Source organism: Capsicum annuum, chromosome 6 (assembly GCF_002878395.1).
Source record: "Capsicum annuum cultivar UCD-10X-F1 chromosome 6, UCD10Xv1.1, whole genome shotgun sequence".
NCBI classification, from domain to species: domain Eukaryota; kingdom Viridiplantae; phylum Streptophyta; class Magnoliopsida; order Solanales; family Solanaceae; genus Capsicum; species Capsicum annuum.
The window spans coordinates 161,222,283-161,247,853 of NC_061116.1; the positions used below are offsets into that span (position 1 = coordinate 161,222,283).

General features: G+C 36.3%; 1 protein-coding gene across 3 annotated transcripts in view; it reads left to right on the forward strand.

The window, feature by feature from the left end:
* Positions 1–9,698: 9,698 nt before the first annotated feature.
* The window catches only part of LOC107873083 (folate-biopterin transporter 1, chloroplastic), a 21,375-nt gene continuing 5,502 nt past the window's right edge, over positions 9,699–25,571 (forward strand). The window contains exons 1-6 of one of the 3 annotated variants that reach the window (XM_016719807.2): positions 9,700–9,927; positions 11,779–12,008; positions 12,868–12,932; positions 13,021–13,183; positions 14,184–14,332; positions 14,427–14,672. In XM_016719807.2, coding sequence (XP_016575293.1) covers positions 9,846–9,927; positions 11,779–12,008; positions 12,868–12,932; positions 13,021–13,183; positions 14,184–14,332; positions 14,427–14,672 — 935 coding nt within the window. In that variant the 5' untranslated portion in view covers positions 9,700–9,845. Of the gene's footprint in view, positions 9,928–11,778; positions 12,009–12,867; positions 12,933–13,020; positions 13,184–14,183; positions 14,333–14,426; positions 14,673–25,571 lie in introns of all 3 variants that reach the window. The other 2 variants (XM_016719808.2, XM_047413539.1) reach the window with 2 other exon arrangements.

A 25,571-nucleotide genomic window follows, 5' to 3' on the forward strand; every position in this document is an offset into this window, starting at 1 on the left:
AAACTGGTCAAAGAGATCATCTATCCTAGGAAGAGGATACTTGTTCGTCACTGTCACCTTATTTAGCTGTCGATAATCTATACACATTCGAAAGGAATCACTATTCTTACGCACAAAAAGCATGGGAGCACCCTACGAAGACACACTAGGATGGATGAAACTCTTATCAAGAAGATCCTTTAACTGCTCCTTAAGTTTTTTCAACTCATCTAAAGCCATTTTATATGGATGGGTATATATAGGAATGGTATTCGGTAGTAGATCAATCCCAAAGTATGTTTCCCTATCGGGAGAAATACCAGGAAGATCATCTCAAAACACTTCAGGAAATTTGTTAACCACTGGGAAAGATTGCAAGGAGGGACTTTCAGAATCAGAATCCTTATCCCAAACTAGATGATATAGGCTCACTTTGGAAATTAACTTCCAGGTTCTAAGATAACAAATGAACCTCCCTTTTGGAACTAAGGAACTTCTCTCCCATTTTATTATTGATTCATTAGGGAATTGAAAACTAATCCTTTGGGTTCTACAATCTAGAGAAGCATAGCATGAATGGGGCCAATTCATCCCTAAGATAACTTCAAAATCTACCATATCCAACTCAATTAGATCTGTCAATGTCTCCCTACCACAGATAGACACCACAAAACTCCTATAGACTTTTCTAGCCACAATAGAATTACCCACCAGGGTAGACACAAAAGGGATAAAAAATGCATTCAGGACTAAAACCAAAATAAATAGCCACATAAGAAGTCTCATAAGAAACGGTGTACCCCGGATTAAGTAGATAATACACATCACGAGAGAAAAGTTGTAACGTACCAGTAACAACATCAGGAGATACCTCAAATTCCTGACGAGTAGCAAGAGCATAAAGACGGTTCCGACTAGTATCGGTACTAGAAGTAGCATTTTTGGCGCAAGAGCTGAAGAAGTAAAAACTAAAATTTATTAGCTCTAATCGAAATATTTACTGATGGACAGTTTCTCTGAATATTACCAGGTTGGCCAATTGAAACACAAATTCCTTCCCTTATCACAATAACCACGGTGCATCTGTCTACATAATCTACAAGGAGGATAAAATGGGGCTGACTGAGCTCCACTAGCCTGAGACTGGGCACTCTGTGCCCTAAACCCACTGTTAGTTTGAAAGTGATGATCACCAGATGACTTAGGATAAGGAGCACTAGCCATGGAATATGAAGCTGAGTTTTCCCAAGTTCTCTTCTTGCCCCACTGCCTACCATCTCTACCACTGTTCTGCTGGTCTTCATCTTACTCTGATGTCACGACCCAAATAAGGGCCTGGCCATGAAGGAAATCTCCAATCCACCTTAGATCGAAGACTACCCCCTAAACCTAACCAAATACCACACACCTCCCAACAATGGCTGAACTTCGAACATATAATAAGATAGCACAAGATAAGTCCAAAGAATAAAAAGATACGTCTATAACTGATAAACGATAACTGACCAAACATATCCAACCAACATCACCCAAGTCCACAGTAATCCAAAAAAGCCTCTATGCAAAAGGAGTCAAAAACCAGTCTTGGTCGGGACATGTCCCCGACTCTGACAATGACAATGTTAATGATAATGAAAACTCTCAACTAATATCTAAGAATGGAAAATGATGAAATGTGTAAGCCTTTCGGAGAATGGAAGCTTACCACTTTACAACAACGAACCAACGAATTAAGTCGAACCATCTAACTCTGCATAGAAAAACTCAAACTATTTTTGGTGCCTGTATCGTGTAGGGATACAACATCCGAAGATGGTTAGTGGTGTGAACACTAGCATAAAACTCAGATATAGGGAAAAATAATGTCAAGTCAAACCATTTAAAATACCATATGAATCACGTCATAATGCATATATAAATAATTTATCAGGATAGGTAACAAGGCTTAGCATGCACTTTAAAACTTTAGCCTGGATTGTGTAGCTTAACCGTCATAACATAAGAAGGCACCCACGGGCTATATGGTCCCAGCTCTTCTTCAGCTGGTAGGGCCTCAGTGCATGTGGTCGCACGAACCAGAAGGTATACACATGCACTATGGGAGACTCGAACCTCCCAACATATTAAGGTAACACAAACACCTAATTATGTAATATAATATAAGGGACTCAAACCTCTCAATCATATGATAATAATAATAAGGGAGAATCGAACCATCCGACCATGTAGACCTCCGCGTCAAAAATTATGGTTTCTAGTATTGGTCCCTCGGGACCTCCACTTTCACGACTCGTCTATACAACCCTCATTAACGTCCAATTAAAATCATTAATCACATATTCCCATTCATTGAACCATGATATACATTTAGGCATACATTGTTGGTATCGTCATACCAACTGCACTTGCAAGGATACAACAACATGCCAAAACCATTTCATTATTTAGAGAAATTCATAGCCCTTTTGGTTCAATTATCATTAGCCTGGGGAATTACATAACCCCACAAGGTTCAATTCAAAATCATTATGCTTCATTGACTTTTCACATTATGCAATAGTTCAAGAGTAGTTCAATATGTATACTTTTCATATTCAAAACCAATTTCACAATATGGGGTTGAGGTTATTACCACTTCAAAAGTCACAAGTAGGGTGAAGTCACAATTCCCCCATTTATTCACCATACCTATGCGTCTCACAAGTTCAAAACCACAATTAAAGCATGAATATTCATAGGTAAACCATGAGAAACATTGTTCAACAACAAACATTCAAAACCCTTAACCCATATTTCAAAACCATCATCAATACCATATGAACAACACTTTAAAATATATGTTTTTAACAAATTAGCAATTAGGGAAGAGTAACATGTCTGAAATACCTAAGATTATGGAGAAAATTCAACCCTTGAGCCTTTGGATGACCTACTTCTTATAAACCCCTGAGTATCTTGCTTAAGAGAGTTCTGAGAGTGTTTAATTATGTTATGAATGAGAAATAATCCTCTTGAGTGCTTTATGAACGCGAGGTTTTAATTGAGTAAGAAGAAAATTATCCAAAGTACCCTCAAATTAAAAGATGAAATTTAGTCGTCAGTGTTTACGGGTCACTATATGACTCGTAGGGACTCGTTATGACTCGTCACCACCAGTTGTAGCCAAGATAGTTTCAAGGGCACATACATGTTGTTGACCCTACGACTCCACTAATACGAGTCGTAAAAGGACCTTACGACTCATGGGGCCAGTCGTAATCAACACAGAATCCATTTAGGGTAAACATTGGACATCCTACGTTTGCACAAAATAAATCATACCAAGTCTTTACGACTCATATTTAGCCACTCGTACTTAGAACAAAACTTAGCCACACACATACTATTTAGTCTACAATTTAAGTTCAACGACTCGTCAAGACTCTCTACAACTCATAGGATAAGTCGTAGTAAAGACAGTGAGGATAAAATTTCAAAAATTCTCAGAGATCAACACCTGGGGTGTTTCATCTAAATATCTGAACTTCTTATTCTACTTCTCTCCCATTTCTGCTTGTCTCTTTTTTTCATCTTCAACTTGTTGCATATACACCACGAGCCTAGAGATATCTATGTTATTGTTCAACATTGTGGTCTTACACTCTAGTATCAAGTTATGCGACAAACCCAAAGCAAACTTCCTCATCATAGCCCTTATGCTAGACACCAACTCCAGAGCATAACGAGACAGTTGATGGGACTTCAAGGCACATTCCTTTACACTCATCCTACCTTGCCTCAAGTTCAGAAACTCTTCGGCCTTAGCATTTATCAACTCCCAAGGAAAGAAACGATCAGGGAAAGTACCATAAAACTCCTCCCACATAGCCTGTTGTTCAGCATCATCACCCCTCGACTGCTCCCACTCCTCATACCACTGATATTCCACATTTTTAACTGATATGCAGTAAATTTCACACCCTTCACATTAGTAGAATGCATCATCCTGAATATTTTCTCTATTTCACCAACAAACGCTTGAGGATTCTTCTCAACCTTACAACATGTGAAGGTTGGAGAATTTAACCTAATGAACTAGCCAACTCTAGTGACTTCAGAAGATGGAGCAACAGAACCAACAAGGCCAGGCTGACGAAATTGAGAAGTCACCAACCGAGTTAGCAGATGAATATATCGATGGAATTTGGCATTAGAAATGTCTTCTTGGGGAGGTGGGGCATGAACATCATCATTTTGAGAAGCCCGGGGAGGACTGGTAGGGACCGGTGGAACTTCACATAGGCAGTCAAGAGAAGGGACCCTAGACCGGGTATGTACTCCATAAGTAGAACGAGTTCCATCCACATTGACCTCAGGTGGGATAGAGGAGTTTGTGCGAGCATCAGATCTTCAAGGTGGCATGATCTCAAATGCGAACAAATGGAATTAGATGAGATTTCAATGCCCTAGACTCTATAGCCCAAAAATAGAATACAAGAAAGGGAAACATTCCTAAAAGCCTTGTAGCCTCTCCCTTATAAGTGTGGTGCACTACACACCCATAAAAGAGACTCTACTTGATACGACTTTGTGGACACCCAATGACCATAAACCTAGGCTCTGATACCAAGTTTGTCACGACCTAAACTAGTGCCTAGTCGTGACGGGTATCTCAATTCCGCTAAGGATCAAAGACCACCCTTATTAGCCTAGCCAACCAGAACACGATACAACTAGCAGTGGATGAGTTTCGAACATATAACAAGATAGAGATGACTTTTGAACATATAACAAGATAGAGTTGAGTTTCAAATATATAACAAGATAGAGAAAACAATAATAAGAGGGATCTAAGAATCGATAACAATCACAGGGTCCTAGTCGTACTCAAGACAGAAACATTGGCTACTCCACTGGTTTGGTCATGAGTCCCTCCCTACGACTGGTGACCACACCTTATGACTCGTGAGGTGCCAGTCGTTATCTGCGCAGTGAGCTCAAAACTCAAAAATTTCAGAGGTAAAAAAATTTGAGGTGTTACAAATTAACACCCAAAGAACTTCAATGTAACAAAATTCTAAGAATCCATGCACCTTCTTACAAATAGATGTTGGGTACCACCTCGATGCACTCCACTTTCACCTTCTTCCAAAGCGATATTGAACACCACCTCGATTTTCCATACTTAAGGATGCAAGAAAGCAAACCCTAAAGCTTTTTTATTTTCTATAAAGCTCGAAGCGTGTATATATATATTGTGTTGGTAATAAATAAAAATTATTAACTACAATTCTAAAGTCCTAAATTTTAGGTGAATATTTAAATGATATTATTCAAAATAAAACTTAGAATATACTTTATTATATCGTGAAAATTGAATTACAACTCGTAATTAGAATTGCAATGCCGTTTAATTTTGATGGGCTTTCCATATATAACATATGGCCAAAGGTAAAGTTTCTTATTTTTCGAAATTCAATCCAATTTCAAATTGGACTTTAACGCAATAAAATTATCCAATTTCAATTTGGATTCAAGTTTTATAAATATTTTATTATATATAATAATAATTTAAGAAAATAGTAAAAAGACGATTTTGTCCAGTAAAAATTTTTAATGAATGACAAAAAGTTCAAACAATATTTCTAAGGCCATTCACACTTTTAATATACTAGTTTAGGTGTACGCGCTTTGCGCGTGTACCTCACTTTAATGAGTTCAAACATTATACTAAATATGATATTTGTTTAAATAATAAAGATGAATATAATAATTAAATTTAATATCTGTTGAGTATGTAAAGATGAAAAATTTATTTATTAAACCTAATTTTTATCAAAAATATTTTTAAAAGTCGATCGACATTCGTCTACCATCTATATTGCAACGAAACAATACAATGATAGAGACATCAAAATAATACAATTACATTTGATATTTATACACAAAAATTTTCTCAAAGTCGTCTGACACTCATCTAACACCTATAAACAATAACAAAATAATATGATAATAGAGATATCAAAATAATACAACTAAACCTAACCTTTACATAAAAAAATTCCTCAAAGCCGACCAACATTTATCTATCACCTGTAAACTACAACAAAATAATACGATAAAAGTGCTATCAAAATAATACAATTAAACTTAAATTTTACACATAAAAATTTTTCAAAGCCGACCGAGATTCATCTACGAACTGTAAACTAACAAACTAATAGAGATATTACGATAATACAATTAAACCTAATCTTTACCTAAAAAAAATTTCAAAGCCGACCCACGTTCATCTAACATCTGTAAATTAAAATAAAGCAATAAGATAATAAGGATATCAAAACAATACAATAAACCTGACCTTTACACAATAGACAAACTGGTTTGTTCTCTAGTTTAACGTACATCTCAATATTTATAGAAATATTTTCTTAATATAGTCCTATTTTAGGAGTATTTTTTTAATGAACAATAGAAAAAAAATATTAATTAATTCTCCTACCATATATTTTAGGAGTCCAATACATTTTAGTAAGTCTAGTAGAAAAAAATATTAATTAATTCTCCTACTATATATTTTAGGAGTCCCATATATTTTAAAAAATCTAATAAATATAATAAAAAATAATTAAATAATAAATTTAAAAAATAGTGAAAAGACAATTTTATCTAAAGAAAAGTCTTTTAATGAAAGACAAAAAGTTCAAATCACTTTCCAAGGGTCTTCACACTTTTAATATATTATAGATATAGATATAAATATAGATTATAGATTATAGATTATAGATTATAGAGGGTATAGATTATAGATTAAAGATTTAAGATATTTGTGTGTGCGTGATAAAGATATTTTGTCATGAAAAAATAAGTTTTTACTCGTGCTTCTATTTTTAAAAAAAAAAACAGAAATTTTTTACTTTTCCTAGCAAAAAAATTACTTCTACTTCTTCTAAAAATTACTTTTACAAGTTTACAAAATATATTTCTTTTAAAAAAGTGTTTGTTATCAAAATAAGTACTATATATTTTTTGAAAAATAAGCAAATATCAAACATGCACTACACCCTCAACTTTTAATGAGACACGTGATTATCTTCCCAAAAAAAGTCGCCTTTTGCATTTGGATTCGGTAGTTATTTTAAATATGTCCCTAAATTTTACGAAAATATTCAGATATATTTTTCATTAAAATTTTAGCTAACCAATGTCTTTGTTGTCCAAGTCTTGAGCAATATATATCCATATTGTCAAACTTTAGACCATATATGCCCCTGTTATTAAATTTTAGATCATATATACCTCTATTATCATTAATTGCTTTACAAAAATCTTCCAACTCCCTTTTTCCTTTTTTTTTAAAAAAAAATATATATTTCCACATCACTTTTAAATTGTCATATCGCATGTAATTAAATTTACTCCTTCGTTTACATATCAATCATCCGTCAAATACTCTCATCTACCTCATAATTTCTTTAAATTTTCTCTAAATTATCGAAGTTTCTTTGTTGTGTTTTTCGATGCTTGCATAACCCCAAGAATAATCAAGTAAAAAATGAAAAAAGTCAAGATCACCCCATAAAAACTTAATGCATAATTGCGATAAAAATCAATAATTAAAGTACTTATCAACTGCAAATTATTTTAGTATCATATCAACCGACTTCATCTTTCACACCACCGTCAATTCCAACATCAAGAATAAGAAGAATAAGGAAAACCTAAGTGAGAAATTGGGATGTAGAAGTGTAAAGAAGGCCGTCTATGTAGAGACAACAAAAATAAGTTGTCAATTAAGATGATATCTTTTGTACGTATATATGTATGTATGTATGTACGTATGAGAGAAATGATTATGCAAGAATTTGAAAATACAAGGCAAAACCCATACGCAATCCCCTTAAGTACGCACCATTTTTCACTTAGACACCTCAAGTGGACATTGTTCCATTATAACACCTCAAGCGGCCTTCAAGTGTGTCACTTTGACATGTTTTGGTGAATCAACAAAATAATTTTAGTGCGTGAAACAAACTCTCCGCTGAGGTGGAAAGTGACGAATAAAATGCGGACACCTGTTATTTTTGTCCAAATAATTTATAAATAATTAATTTTAAATAAAAATATCCAAATAATTTATAAATAATTAATTTAAATAAAAAATACCCCATCCCCCTAACCTACCCACCCCATCAACCTTCTTCTTCAAACACCCCACCCACCCACCCGCCACCCCCACCCTATCTACCCCACCAGTCCACCCACCCGCCCGCCACCCCCACCCCACCGGTCTTCTTCTTAAAACACCCCATCTACCCTTCACCCCCCACCTCGCTAATATTTTGTTCAAATACCCCACTCACCCCACCACTTTTCTTTCCCTCTTTATCTTCTTAAAAGACCCCACACCCTCTTTCCACCCCCGTACCCCAATCATCTTTAATTTTTTCATCGATTTTGCTTTGATTTTTAATTTTTTTTTTACTGATTTTAGTTGATTTTTAGATTTTCTTCATGAATTTAGCTTCATTTTTTTTTCCAGATTTGCTTCATCTATTTTGCTTCAAATTTTAGTTTTTTTAATTGATTTTGTTTGATTTTAATTTTTCTTCTCAAATTTAGCTTTATTTTTAAATTTCTTTCATCAATTTTGCTTCGATTTTTAATCTTTTTCACTGATTTTTCTTGGTTTTTATGCTTCGATTTTAAATTCAATTTTTCTTCACTGATTTAGCTTTATTTTCAATTTTTCTTCATCGATTTTGTTTGATTTAAAATTTTTCTTCGTTGATGTTGCTTATTTTTTTTTTATTTTTCTTCATCAATTTTGCCCTTAATGATTAAAAAAAAGGTGCTTATTATTTAATTTTCACGAACCTTTAAATGCGTATATAAATTTCTCTCAATAATTCTTAACGTTAAATAAATTAAGATTGACAAAAATAACTGATAAAAATGTGAAAGAAGTATAAATTAATGGGCGTTGAGTTAACATATTGTTTTTGGCAAGACAAACTCCTAAATATGTATCTAATTTTTAAATCTCTCCCAATATTTTTCACCATTAAATAAACTTAAAATTGACAAAAATGATGAATAAAAATAAGAAAAAAGGTATAAATTAATGAAAATGAGTTAATATATTGTTGGTGGGCTAAATTGGGCACCACATCAGCCAAAAAATGGCTTTCACGCGCCTTCTGGTGGTGCAATACACGTACCTGACCAATGTAGCATAAGGTGCCAAAATGACACACTTTATGACTACTTGAGGTGCCAAAATGGAACAATGTTCACTTGAGGTGCCTAAGTGAAAAATGATGCGTACTTAAGGGGGTTGCGTATGTATTTTGCCAAAATACAATAAAAGAATTTCGACAAATTAGACAAAATCCAAAGGGATTGTGAGGTATATGAGAGCATTTGTCGGATGTTTAATGTGTAGAAGAAGGAGTGGATTTAATTATATGTGATGTTGCAATAAAAAAATGATGTTCAAATATAATTTTTTAAAACAAAAAAAAAATTGGGTTAAAAATTTTCAGCAAAACAATTAATGGCGACATGGGTATATATGAGCCAAAACTTGGCAATAAGGTATATATAATCTAAAACTTAACAACAGGAGTATATATAGATCAAAACTTACACGACAAGAATATTGATGAGCTAAACTTTTAGCGAAAATATATCTGAACATTTTCGCAAAGTTTAGGGCAATATTTGACTCTAGTAGCAGTTTTGAAATGGTTACCTTAAAACATTCTCAATCTTACCCTCCACAAATCCAATTTTGACCTTCATTTTCCTCTCTCCGGTCCTCGCTCGCTCGCTTGGATTCATTCACCGGCGACGGCATTGGATCGTTATTTCCACCTGTCACCAAAATGTCAGTCACCGTTCCAGTGCCGGAAAACTCTGTACAACAAGACAACGATGATGCTGAACCGTTGCTTCATTCTACAATTCGTAAGTTGCAATTATAAATCAACTTGTGGTTAATTCTACTGAAAATGAAAAGTAAAGTTACTGCATCTTCTTAGCTCATTTTCTAGAGAAGGACATAGAGTTACATTTGCAAATTCCAGTTTCCAACCTCCATTTCATTTTACTGGCTTCATAGGCCGTAGCTAAAATAGATGTTTCATTTTTACTTGTGCATTTTAGTGAATCAATACTATAAAGTTATTACGTTTTCTCATACTAACCTTACTATTAAATAAGTAATACTCAAATTTAGGCTTTCTTAACGGGAGTGCCAGGTCAGAGTCAAATAATATGAATTGGAGGGAGTTCATGGTCATAACATATTATTCATGCTATAGGGATTGATGGAAAACTGGTCATTGCCATTTTCAAATGCGGAAAATGATAAGCATTTACTGCAAATCAAGTAGTTGAAACATAAAGTTTGATTTGCGTAGGGCCGTGCAATCATTCGACCCTGCCCATATAGTTTATATTTTTCAGTAGGGTCGTGCCATCATTCCGACCCTTCCTATATAATTTCTCTTTTTCGGCAATGTCATGCCATTATTTCGATCCTAGTCATATAATTTATCTTTTTCGGTCGGGTCGTGCCATCATTCAGACCCTATCCATATCATTCTCTTTCTCAGTAGGGTCGCGTCATCATTTCGACCCTACCCATATAATTTTTTCTCAGATGGTGAACACTTTTCAGCCATCAAATCTAATAATCTGCATGAGCATGTTCCGACTAGTTCTTCGGTGACAATCTTGTTCAAGATCTGCTCAACCATATTTTGTACCAGTTTCCGATAATTTTCCAGCGACAAATCGACTTTTCAGCGTTGTTTACTACTTTTCGAATCACTTTTTTAGTTTGTTCCTTTTCAACAAAGGTCTCTTAGACGTCCAAAGCAGTCCTTAGCAGTTTTCTTGCAGATATCTTCACCAAGTCCCTCACTGATTCTCGTATTAATTACATCCATGACAAGCTTGGTACATCTGCCTTGTATGCACCAGCTTAAGGGGGAGTGTTAGAATATTAGTAGGAATAGGAATAACATTTATAATCCTACTTGGAAAAAGATTGTAATGTAGTGATCTATTTGAAAAAGGATTGGAATGTAGTCTCTATAAATAGAGTCTCAATATAATAATGTAGACACACAAATTCAATAATATTTTCTCCATTAATTCATACAGATATAAAGGATTACAACTAGTTCGGATTAAGGCTTAGTTGATTGATTTGATTGGTTATCCCATTTTCACAGAGTGGGTTTAATTTTTTTCTTTTTCAATTATTGAGGTCAGGTCCTTCCCCGGACCTTGCGCATAGCGGGAGCTTTAGTGCACTGGACTGCCCTTTTTCAATAACCTAGAAATCCTAAAGGACCAATGTGGCAAACAATCTGAAACTCAGTGGATTATGGGTCAAGCCAGGCCCATCGCTCTACCCTTCTCCACTTAAATACCATACTTTTTATCTGTGGCAGGGTTAGGATATATCTGTAGGTTCGGGGATTGGCACTTCAAAATGTTATCTGTCTTAAATCCATATGTGGTATTAAGCCGAAAGAGCATCTACTCATTGAAGTAAACATAACATTGGTTTTCTCTAATATATAACCTAATGTGTGTTTTTCAGTGTAGTTTTAGCAGATTTTTCTTTGCTTAGCCTAGACATTCTGGTAAAAATGTTCTTGATATTATTAGCTGGTACCACATTCCTACGAACTAGAATTTTCTACTAGTTTATTGGCATGAAAGAGGATAAGGGGTTATCCATGTTCACAGAACTTGGCATAAGTTCGAATGGTAATGACATTTCCCTATCTGATCAATCTGCAGGAAATAGGGATCTCCTGACAACCACTAGCAACGAAGATTCTAGTCCATCTGATAAAACTGGCTCTCACAAGGACAAAAATTCTATGAGCTCATCAAGATGCTTTGGGGTGGAACTAACCCCAGATAACATTGCAGTTGCTATGGTTTATTTTGTTCAAGGTGTCTTAGGCCTTTCAGATCTTGCAGTCGGCTTTTATTTGAAGGATGACCTACATCTAGACCCTGCAGAGGTATGTCATTTTCCCGGGGAAAACTTCTTTACATTGTTGGTTGAAATTCCACAAACTTGTATTTTATCCGAAAGTGCTTATTTGAGTTGGAAAACTAACTATATTGTCCTGAAGTTTTACATGGATTCTGAATCTAAGATTCATTAAGAGTCAGTTTCTTGAACTGCAAGTTTTTAAATGAAAGTCTCCACTTTCCAATGGTTCATGATTTCATAAGTTTGATCATTCTCCTCCTTCTCGTCGTGTCTCTTTATGTTACTAGCTTGGGTTGAGGTATAGTTTTTGTTGTTGTATTATTCTACATCTAGATTTCATATTTTGCTAATTTCAATAATAACAGTGTTGCTCTTAGAAACTATTTCTACATTAGTCTCCTTCTAGTCAATTACATCGTCATTCATCACAGAAGGTTATATAAATGTAAACGTACATATATGTTTATGTGCACATACTATCCTCCTCTTTATGTACATTTAGAAGTGTAACATGTATGCAGTGCTTTTACCAATGGTATACTGTACTTATGGTGATTTAGCAACTTATCTATTTCTTCTCAGATCACTAATAGAGTTGATTGGACAATATGAATTAACCTGTGGGCATTATATCATCCTCATCTAGGGCCTGAAACCATGAAACTAGGCATATCATTTTCTGAAATTGATTCATAGTTTTCTATAAAGATTTTGATTATGATATTTCCAATTCACCAATTTTCGCCTCAGAACTTCTGTCTTCAGTTTATAAAGGGCATTAAAACGGAAACTGCTTGACATGGTGCCAATTTTATTTTCTGTCAGTGGCACCCTCTTCTTTGGATTTGAGTACAATGACTGACACATTATTTGTGGCTAACTAGACAGCTGTGATTTCTGGTTTCTCATCATTGCCATGGCTTATAAAGCCGTTATATGGGTTCATCAGGTTGGATTCAGTTCACATTTCATCCTTTTTCATCTAACTAGTTATTTCTAGTAACTAATTTGTCATGAAATTGGTTTTGCTTTTACAGTGATTCCTTCCCACTCTTTGGATACCGGAGAAGGTCATACTTGGTACTATCAGGACTTCTTGGAGCACTCTCATGGTTTTTGATGGCCACCTTTGTAGACAGCAAGTATGGCGCTGCTTTCTGCATACTTATTGGTTCTCTTTCTGTTGCTTTCTCAGATGTTGTAAGTTCCTTTTGTTTCTAGTTGGTTTCAGTTATTTGAATTGTGATGTTAGGTCTGTTATCTAGTCACAACAATGCTAGCCTGCGTGCTACATTGTTTATCTAAAGTGCTTTTGACTTGATCAAGAGGTTGACACCACAATCTTTTTGGCATTTGGACCTTCAAAATTGTTGGACACACTAAGAGATGGAAACCATCTTTTTTTTTCTTAATTAACAGCTCTGTGCTGTAAATTAATTCTCTTTGTCCTGCATCTATTCAACTGCTTTATATTCACAAATTCTTGCTAGTTATACCTTAGCTTGATTTGGATTGAAGTGACTGTAAAAGCCTTTTGAAATTTTGAAGGAAGCCTGTCAGATGGACCTTGGAAAAAGGGCCAGAGATTAGGTCTGAGACATGATCTTTATTGCTTAAATGTTATTGCCATTCGTTAACTGGAATTCCTTCCTCTGAGAACCATGGTTATTTTTCATTGTTAAATGATAGAGTATTTACATCATAACCGTAAGAATGTATAAGGCTATGATGCTGCCGCTTCTTATATTCTAGGAAAAAAAATGAACAATAGTGTAGCTGAGAGTGAGCTTTTATCATGTTGAAATGGAATAACTCACCATCGTGAATTCTCAATGCAAGATATGGAAGTATATAAGGTGGATAAACTATTTAATCTTTCTGAGTTATATATTATCAATAACTGGAGGTTATGTCACAACCTGTTGTGCTACTCATTGCCAGAGACGCTGCTCCTTCATCATCATTCATTTTTGTGTTGAAAACTTGGCAATATTACATACTTTGGGGGTAGTGGGGTGGGGTGGTGGAGAAAAATTCTTGAGCTTGAAGTTTAGTTGTACACATTACGAACTCTATTTTTTTCTCAAATAGACAGCAGTTTATCTTTTGTTTTGCTTGTAGTGTTCGTCTAGTTGTTCTCCAGCTTGTATCTTCTTCATTCTCCAATTTATCCAGGATATAAAATTGAGGTATGATGTAGGTTGTAGATTCCATGGTCGTTGAGCGGGCACGTGGTGAGTCGCAAAGCATGTCAGGATCTCTTCAGTCACTTTGCTGGGGTTCTTCAGCATGTGGTGGAATTGTCAGTTCTTACTTTAGTGGATCCCTTGTGGGTGCTTATGGTGTGAGGTATGATATTTTTCTGCCTGTTGAGATATTGTGGCCTGTGTTGGTCTGAGCAATGTTAATGTTCGGTCGGTCAATTATATTTTGGTTGCTGCAGGTATGTTTTTGGTGTAACATCATTACTTCCATTGATAACATCTGCAGTATCTCTACTTGTGAAAGAGGAACCTGTACATGGCCCTGCAAGGCGTTTATCTTTAGGCAGTAGCTTCTTTGAGAGTTCAAAAAGTAGCATTATCCAGTTATGGGGAGCAGTTAAGCAGCCTAATGTTTTTCTTCCCACGCTATTTATTTTCCTATTTCAGGCAACACCGCAGTCAGGTTCTGCTGCGTTTTACTTCATGTATGTTCAATTTCAAGTCTCTTGTTCAGATTATTATTAAATGCAAGTGTAATAACCCAATTATTTTACTGAAGGGTTAATTGGTAACTTTACCAATAAATAATAAATAATAATAGTAGAGAGAATTAAAGAGTGGGCCAGGCCCGTCCCCTTTTCTGATTATTTTGACGCTTCAATGATGGAAGGAGTTGAAAATTAGGGTAATCTATTCCTTAAATTTTTTGGGAGAAAAAAGTAAGAAATTTGAGAGTGTTTACAGGCTTGTGAAGGAGCACAAGGTAGAGAATTCACAATTCAGGTATCGAAATTTGTCTATCTCCAGCTTCTATTTAGAGAATTCTTTAAGTTTATAAGTTGAGAAGCATGGATTCTTGAAGGGGATGAGTGCAGTTTGGCTACGTTAGTGCTTTGGATGAATAGTTTAAGATATTGACATCTTGATTACAATGGTGTATATACTGCATGGAAATTGCAGAAAAGTGATTATGATTTTTACCTTTTTATGATTAGACTAATAATTGATGGGCTAGTGGATGTAGTTGTTCAACGCTAAGATCTGCTATTTTAAAAGAAACAACCCTTCTGCAATTTGCATTCCTTGTAATGAAAAAATAATGATTAGGTGGTAATTAATGATTGAAAATAAGTAACAAATATGTAGCAAACATTATTGACAATTGGGATAAAAGGAATTAGTGAGCATTATTTAATGCAAGCCTAAGCCATCGCTTACTTGAAGCCACTGTCTTGGCATTGTTTCCTGCAAAAAAAGAATCAATTTTTGGGTTCCACTTTAAATTGTTCATACTTAGCTTGAGCATTGTTTTGGAAAAACTAATGTTAATATATTTGACAACTCTCTCACCAACTAAAGTTGGGGGATGGTGAGATTAAAATATTTTAATCTTTTAGTCATGGTTTAGGGCGTGAGACAGTAAGGTTCTCTAAGTTTGAAAGCTGAGGCATGGAACTTGAGCCCGACTAGTATAATTGACCTTGTTAATTAATATCTTTGTATAGATTGAAGCCAGTGGGGGACTGTTTGGTTGATGTTCTACGCATTGCAAGGTTAAGGAGCTTATTATTAGCAAGGTAAGTGAGATTTTAAGCTTTGAGTGCTTGCTTTCCAAATTTGTTTTAAAAATGTGTTTTGTCTGCCCAGTTCATGTGTTAGGATGAGTGTGTGCTTGACAAAATGGGTGGTCTTTGAGGCTAGCCGCATATACTTTATGTTCAAGAACACTAAAACTCCCTTTATAAACTATTTCGTGATATGATATGAGTGTGTACTATGAGATTGAGACATTGTGTATGCTTCTTGATTCCACTGGGGCATTGTGTATGCTTCTTGATTCCACTGGGGCATTGTGTATGCTTCTTGATTCCACTGGGGCATTGTGTATGCTTCCCTTGAGCATTGTGTATGCTTCTTGATTTGATATGAGACACTTTGTATGCTCCCCCTAGTGTTGTGTATGCTCCCCCCAAGCGTTGTGTATGCTCCTTGATGTATTTGGCGCGTTGTGTATGTTGCCTGGAATTCGTGGTGTTGGTTAATTACATTAATTGCCATTTGTGACAAATCCTTGATGTAAATTGTATTGAGATATATAGTTCCTGATAAACAATTGTTGGATCTCGTTGGTCATCCTATAATGACATAATTCCTATGTATAGTATTTTTATGCTCTTTGTGTGGTTGTATTTGCTAACACTTGTTCTAGGAGTATTTAAAATAGCGAGTTGATGATCTTACTGGGCTATATTTATATATGTATCTTTTGATAATTAACGTCTTTTATTAATCACCAGTCAAGAACTACAAATCCAAGCTGCTAAAGCTCAGCAAGCTTCTCAACAGAATCAAAGTTTCCTAACAGAACTGTAACACAATATCTAATCTAAACAAACCAATTCAACATACGAGTTCTAATCACAGGAGGTATAAGCAATGGTTCGTATCATTCTGTCCCTGTGCATGCTCTTCCCTTCAAATATCCTCTGGTTCCTTTCTCTCCATATTGTATGGACAACTTCTGTATAAACCAATCTGAAAATCTGAGCAGGTTGAGTTCTACCTTTAGCATTAATCTCACTCCATTGGATGTACCAGTTAACTACTGGTTGGTAATGTTTCTGCATCCAGTTCAGTATCCTCTTCCACACCTCTTTGGTGAAATCACAATGGACATATAGACGGTCTCTAGTTTCAGGATGGAATTGACATAAAGAACAGGTAGGTTCTACTTGAACGCCCCATATAATAAATCTATGTGTTTTCGTAGTCGTCCATACAAACCTAGCCACAAATTAAACTTTGCTTTTGGCATAGCTGCATTATGAAATAATAAACACTTCCAGGCTACTCTTGGAGCTTCTCCCAACAGTTGTAAGTAATTCTGTCTTATAGTGCTCTTTGTGGTAATGATTAGGAGAGGTTAGCTGTTGCAAATATCCCCTAGCTGCAAATATTTTCCGGAACATCCAGCAGGCATGCTTAGGTACTGGCATGTTATTCAGCTGCTGATTCTTGATTTAATAGGCATGGAGCCATCTGATCCACAACGTGTCTTGCTTGTGGGCTACATCCCAGGTAGTTTTGGCTATAGCAGCCTGGTTCCACTGTTGCAAGTTTATGATATTAAGACCTCCAATTGACATTGGTGAACAATCTCTGTCTCATGCACCCAAAGCTTTTTGGGTGATGGTGTGGACTCCCGACTGCAGTATGCATCAATAATCTTCAGGACTTTAACTGGTAATATAAACCATTGGGACCAACAAGTTTGAATACCAAATAAGACAATCTGAACTAGCTGAACTCAGCCAACATAGGAGAGCTTTTTCAAAGTCCATAAAGAGATCCTTGCAACAAATTTTTCAATAAGGGGTTGCCATTGGATCAAAGTGAGTTTTTTAGTTGACAATGGGATCCCAAGATACCTGACTGGCAGTTGGCCTTGAGTGTAGCCTAGGTGATGCAGTATCTGATCTTGTTCTCTCCGTTGTACTCCACCAAAATACACTGAACTCTTGGTTAAGTTGGTCTGGAGCCCTGATGCCTTTTGAGAATTGTGAGAAGTAGCTATTCAGAAGCTTGATAGATTCCAATTCACCCTTTGCAAATAACATTAAATCATCTGCAAAGCAGAGATGAGTCATGTCACTTAGGGTGATACTTAAACTGATTGATGTGCTTTAGTCCCACCAGGTTTCTACTCAAATAGTCCATAGCAATTGCAAATAAGAAGGGGGACATGGGTCCCCTTGCCTTGGTCCTTCTGCCGCATCAAATGGTTCAGTAGTTTCTCCTGTGATCACAATAGAATAACTGACTGTTTCGATGCATTCTAACACTCAACCACTAAACCTTCTTGGGAATCCCATTTCATCCATCACTTGCTTAAGAAAGATACACTCTACAGAATCATATGCCTTTTGGAAGTCAATTTTTATCATGCACCTCGGGGATATATGTTTCCTGTTATAAGTTTGAACCAATTCATGTGTCATACTAATGTTATCTGCAACCTTTCTACCTAGGATGAAACCTGGTTATGCATCACTTATCAGACTACCAATAACCCTCTGTAGTCTAGAGGCTAGTTCCTTTGAGATTATCTTGTAGAGGACTATACAAAAACAATTGGCCTAAACTCCTTTGTAGTAGCAGGATTGGGAACTTTTGGTACCAAAGTAATAGCTGTACATTTAACAGCTCTATACATTTGACCAATGGTGACAAACTCCTTGACTACCTCTATAATATCAGCTTTCACTATATGCTAGACTTTCTTAAAGAAGAAAGCATTGTACCCATCTACGCAAGAAGATTTATCATCACCGATAGCTTTAAGACCTTCTATCTCCCTGTTAGTGACTTCAGCACAAAGGCTTAGCTGTTGGGCAGTAGACAGTGTTGGGCCATTTTTCAACACCTGGACATTGATAGCAGCTAACTTAATAGCTGATGACCCCATCAAACCCTTGTAGAACTCTATAATTTCTGCCTTAATAGCATCAGGAGTGAGCAATCTTCTTCCAGTAGTAGAGGTGAGATCAAGGATCTGTTTTCTATGTTTCTGCTCTTTAGTGACTGCACTGGAGTATTTAGAATTGGAATCCCCAAGCTTAATCCATGACACTAGTTATATTTATATATAGTTCACCCCTTACTTACATGTCTGCAAATACTGTTGTGAAAGACGAGACTAGAGGCTGACGGTCCTTTTGAGAGGATTCTATCGCTGAGGTGAGCCTTCGCCTCGTTCGTAGAAGCTGTCGTTTCAGCTCTAGTTATATTTAGCTTATTTTTATTGGGGTTGCATGTAGAAAGTTGAACTCATATAACTTATTTAGATGCTCTATGGTCTTAGTGTGAGATTTAGGCTAGAGAAATAGTTCTTGGGTAAATGTTGAATTATTAGATCAATTGATGAAATTTCGTCGGATTATTACTGTTCTCCTTATGCTGATTATTATTGATGCATTTTGGAATTGCTCATATCTTAACTTAGTGCTTATTGAAATGGTAAACTATAAGGAGGATTGATTCTCTCGACAGGTGGCGTTAGCGGGTGTTAGTCACGCCTAGGGTTATTTTGGGACATGAAAAAGTTGGTGTCAGAGCCTAGGCATTAGGTTCTGGTTCATGGAGCAATGTTTAGTAGAGTCTTGTTCATGGGTATGTAGGCGCCCTTACTTATGACCTTGATGCTACTAAACATCCAGGAAATTTTTCCTTTTTCATTGTTCGTGTGCTCAGTAGAATCAAGTCTAACCTTAGAATATTATTTCATAGATGGTTAAGAGATGTGGTTCTTCCGCTGTTAGTCGATCTAATGCACTTGCCGGATGTGGTGCTGGACATGGTACTTCCCGTGATGGTGGTCGAGTTAGGTCTCATCCGCTAGGGTATAGACCGGCCCTCAGCTTGGAGTTGGGAAAGTGGCTCAGCCCTAGGTTGTTGCTTCAAAGCAAGTGCAAGAACAGGTTGTTAGGGATGCTCCAACGGCAACGCCATCTGCTGTACCTATGGTTGCATTGCCTGCGGATTCAGTGATGAGATTGTTGAATATGTTAGAGGCACTGGTGCCTAATCAGGGTGGAGTTTCAATTCCTCAGGCTACTCCACAAACATAGGCGCAAGCTCAGTTGAATGTTGCAGCTACTCAGGCACCTCAGCCGATTGATCATTCGGTTGCAGTTTTAGGGCAATCCAAGGATCTTAAGAGTTCTATGGATCTTAACCCCCCAAAGTTTGATGTAACACCCGTTGAGCCTAAAAAATTTATTGATTGTTGTGAGAAGATACTGATTACTTTGGGTTGATGGAATCTTGTGGTGTGGAATTTACCACTTTTCTACTCTCAAGATCAACAGAGGCATGGTGGACTACCATTCAGAGAGGGGGACAAGCACAAGCAGGATTACCATCTATCACCTGGCCTGACTTTTCAGCAATGTTATGAGATGTTAGTTTAATGGCCTTCGACAGGGATCTATGACAGTTACTGAGTATGAGGATAAGTTCATTGATTTATCCAAGTATGTTCCATTTTTGGTTGCAGACCCGAGGAAGAAAATAAGGCAATTCGTGGATGGACTTGAGCCTCATTATCGTGTTCCTATGTACGAGATGTACGAAATGGATCCTATGTTGATGTAGTTGACACTGCTCTTAGTTCTGAGTCTTATTTAGGGATGGAAAAAGTTGAGAGATAAAGTAAAAAGATGCGTATCACAGGTAGATTTAATGGTGTTCCATTCGGCGGCAATGGCGGTTTTAATCATGGGCAGTATAGGCATACGCAATCAGAATCAGTGGGACAGTCTTCAAGGAATGGTTATTCCCTTAGGCAGGGTCAACAACAAATGCAAAAGAAGGGTAACAATTCCTATCAATCAAGTCAACATCCATAATGTTCTAATAGTGGCAGAATTCACAATGGTCGTTGCTTTGGAACAAATAGGGCTTGTTGTACTTGTGGTGAGCTGGGGGCATATTGCTAAATTTTGTCCTAAGGGAGATTTGAGTATTGGTCAAGCTACTACACATGTGCAAAGAAATGTTGTAGGTGGACAAACAAACTCAACCGGCTAAAGCTGTCCCATAGGGTGCTTATTGGCAGAATTGACAGGGTGCACAGGTTGCTCAGACATGAGATATCAAATTGATAGGGTGCATAGGTTGCCCAAACAAGCCGTTCCACACGGTGCATAATGTCTCATATCAAATCAAGAAACATGCACAATGCCCAGTGGAATCAAGAAGCATATACAATGCTCAAGGAAGCATACACAATGCCCCAATCTCATATCACAAAATAGTTTATAAAGGAAATTTTCGTATTCTTGAACATAAAGTATATGCGGTTGGCTTCGAAAACCACTGATTCTTCCAAGCACACGGTTGTCCCAACACATGGACCGGACAAATAAAACACATTCTTAGAATAAATTTGAAAAGCAAGCACCCAAAACTTAATGTCTCACTTACCTCGCTAACAATAAGTTCCTGAACCTTGCAACACGTAGAACATCAACCAAACAACTCCTACTAGCTTCAATCTATACAAAAATATTAATCAATAAGGTCAATTATACTAGTCGGAGTCTAAGTCCTAGTGTCCCAACTTTCAAACTTAGAGTTAAATCTTACTATCTCACACCTTAAACCATGACTAAAAGATTAAAATATTTGAATCTTTGCATTCCAACTTTAGTTGGTGAGAAAACTGCGAAATATATTAACATTAGTTTTCCTAAAACAGTGCTCAAGCAAAGTACGAACAATTTAAAGTGGAACCCAAACATTTATTTATTTATTTTTGTAGGAAACAATGTCGAGACAGTGACTTTAAGTAAGCCATGGCTTAGGATTGCATTAAATAATACTCACTGATTCTTGTTATCCCAATTGCCCATAATGGTTCCTACATAATTTGTTACTTATTTTTGATCATTAATTACCATCTCATCTTATCTATTCATCACAAAACATACAAACTGTAGAAGGGTTGTTTCTTTTAAAATAGCAAATCTCGACGTTGAGCACCTAATTCCACTAACGCATCAATTATTAACAAGTTATAAAGTGGTAAGGATTATAATCACTTTTCTACAATTTTCATTGCACCTATGTAGTAGCTTGACCAGTACTCAAATTCTCTTAGGACAAACTTTAGCAATATGCCCCTGCCAACCATATATATAATAATTCATATTTATACCAAAGCAATGACCATTGTGATTTCTACCACAAGTAGAACATTGTGGATGTTGACTTGACTAATAAGAACTGTTACTCTTCCTCTGCATCTGTTGTTGACCTTGTCTAGCGAAATAACTATTCCTCAAAGACTGTCCCACTGACTGACTATGTAGGCCTGGATTGCCCATGATGAAAACCACCATTGCCCCCAGATGGGGCACCATTAAATTCGCCAGTGCTACACGTTTTTTTACTTTCTCGCTCAACTTTTTCCATCCCTAAATAAGACTCAAAACGGAGAGTAATGTCAACTACATCAGCATAGGATCCATTTCGTACATCTCGTATCACAGGAACATGATAATGAGGCTCAAGTCCATCAACAAATTGGCTCATTTTCTTACTCAGGTCTGCAACAAAAAATGGAACATACCTGGATAAATCAGTGAACTTAGCCTCATACTCGGTAACTGTCATAGATCCCTGCCGAAGGTCATTAAGCTAACATCTTATATCATCCTATTTGCTCAACGGAATGAACCTATCCTTAAACATTGCTGAAAAGTCAGCCAGGTAATAGAGGGTAATCCTGCTTGTTTGCCTCTCTAAATGGTAGTCCACTATGTCTATGTTGATCTTGAGAATAGAAAAGTGGTAAATTCCACACCACGAACCTCCATCAACTCAAAGTAGTCAGTATCTTCTCACAATTATCAATAAATTTTTTAGGCTCACTAGTAGTGGGCGTTGCATCAAACTCTGGTGGTTCAAGATCCATGGAACTCTTAAGATCCTTGGATTGCCCTACAACTTCAACCAACTGAGGTGCTTGATTAGCCACAACATTCAATTGAGCTTGCGTCTGCGTTTGTGGAGTAGCCTGAGGAATTGGAACTCCACCCTAATTAGGCACCAGTGCCTCTAACACATTCAACAATCTCATCACTGCATCTGTAGGCAATGCAACCATAGGTACAACAGCTGGCGTTGCCGCTGGAGCATCCCTAACAACTTGTTCCTATACTTGCTTTGAAGCAATAACCCAGGGTTAACCCATATTCCCAACTCCAAGCTGAGGGTCAGTCTGTGCCCTAGCCAGATGAGACCCAACACCACGGCTAGTACCATGTCCGGAAAGTGCATTAGATTGACTAGTAGCGGATGAACCACGTAGCATCAAGGTCATAAGTAAGACCGCCTATATACCCATGAACAAGACTCTGCTAAACACTGTTCCATGAACCGGGACCTAAATCCTAGGCTTTGATACCAACTTTTTCACGTCCCAAAATAACCTTTAGGCGTGACTGGCACCCGCTAACGCCACCTGTTGAGAGAACCAATTTTCCATACAGTTTAGCATTTCAATACGCACTAAGTTAAGATATGAGTAACTCCAAAATGCATAAATAATAATCAACATAAGGATGATAGTAATAATCCAACGATATTTCATAAATCGATCTAATAATTCAACATTTACTCTATAACTATGTCTCTAACCCATATCCCACACTAAGACCATAGAGCATCTAACTAGAGTTATATGAGTTCAACTTTCGACTTGCAAACCCAATGATAATAAGCTTAAATATAACTAGAGCTGAAATGACAACTTCTACGAACAAGGCGAAGGCTCACCTCAGAGACGGAATCCTCCCGAATGGACCATCAACCACTAGTCTCACCTTCCACAACAATATCTGCAGACATGCTAGTAAGGAGTGATCTATATATAAATATAACTCGATAAGATCATCGACTTGCTACTTTAAATACTCTTGGAACAAGTGTTAGAAATTACAACCACACCAAAAGCATAAAGATATTATACCAGGAATTATGTCATCATAGTATGGTCAGCATGATCTACTAATCATTTATCGGAACTATATATCTCAATATAATTTACATCTAAGGATTTTTCATGAATGAAAATTAAATTAATAAACCAACACCACGAGTATTGGGCAACATGCACAATGCGCCAAATATATCAAGGAGCATACACAATGCTATGGGGAGCATACACAATGTCCCATATCAAATCAAGAAACATACAGAATGCCCAGTGGAATCAAGAAGCATACACAATGCGCCAATCTTATATACATAATCATATCACATCACGAAATAGTTTATAAAGGGTGTTTTATTATTCTTGAACATAAAAGTATATGGGCTGGCCTCAAAGACTACCGATTTTTTCAAGCACATGCTTGTTCGAACACATGGATCCGTCAGACAAAACACATTTTTAAAATAAATTTGAAATGCAAGCACCCAAAGCTTGAAGTCTTACTTACCTCGCTTACAACACGTTCCTCAACCTTTCAATACGTGGAACATCAACCAAACAACCCTTCATTGACTTTTATTTATACAAAAATATAATTATCAAGGTCAATTATACTAGTCGGTGTAGAGAATAGCAGAAGAAAAGTGTAGTTGGGGAGACCTTCTGCTAGCCCAAGATCGTTAACTAAGATCGGAATATTCAACTAAAGAAGAGGAAGCTATGAGAGGCTTTGTTATGGAAGAAAACTTCTTGAATTAGATTGTTTTTTTGGTTTTGTCTTGGTTACAAATGCCTAATGTCATCCCCTATTTATGCTTGTGTAGGGATGATTCTAGATAGTAAAAATCTAAGTATTTTATCCTCTTCTAGAAATATCACCCCCAAATATCTAGCACTCTCTAATAACTAGATCTTTCCTAAATACAAATATCAAATAGACTACACTATTCTTTTCTAGATTCTTCTTCCTAGAATTACCTAGAATATCTAGATATTTCTTCAAGTTGATTATCCTAAATACTACACTAGGCTATTCTAGAAACTTAACCAGAAATTTATGATTTCAAAAAATCTACTTTAATATTTCCACAGTCGGGTCAAGTCTCAATGTCCCAATTTTCAAACTTAGAGCTATACCTAACTATCTCACACCTTAAACCATGACTAAAAGATCAAAATATTTTAGTCTCAACATTCCAACTTTAGTTGGTGAGAAAGCTGCCAAATATATTAACATTAGTTTTCCCAAAACATAGCTCATGATAAGTATGAAAAATTTAAAGTGGAACCTAAACATTTATTTATTTTTTTGTAGGAAACAATGCCGAGACAGTGGCTTCAAGTAAGTCATGGCTTAGGCTTGCATCAAATAATACTCATTGATCCCCTATATCCCAATTGCCCATAATGGTTGCCAGTTGCCAATAATTTGTTACTTATTTTCGATCATTAATTACCATCTCATAATTATCTATTCATCACAAAAGAATGCAAACTGCACAAGGGTTGTTTCTTTTTAAATAGCATATCTCGATGTTGGGTACCTAATTCCACTAATCCATCAATTATTAGCCTAATCATAAAAGGTAAGGATTATAATCACTTTTCTGCAATTTCCATGCATATTATATACCATTATAATCAAAATGTCAATATCTTAAACTATTCATCCAAAGCAATAACGTAGCCAGCCCTACTCAACCCCTTCAAGATTCCTTGCTTCTCAACTTAATAAACTTAAAGAATCCTCTAAATATATGCCGGAGATAGAGATTTCGATACCTGAATTGGGAACTCTCTACTTTGTGCTCCCCCACGCGTCTGTGAACTGATACTATCTGTTACTCGATTGCAGGAGTTCGAATGAACTCGAGGATCGAAATTACTG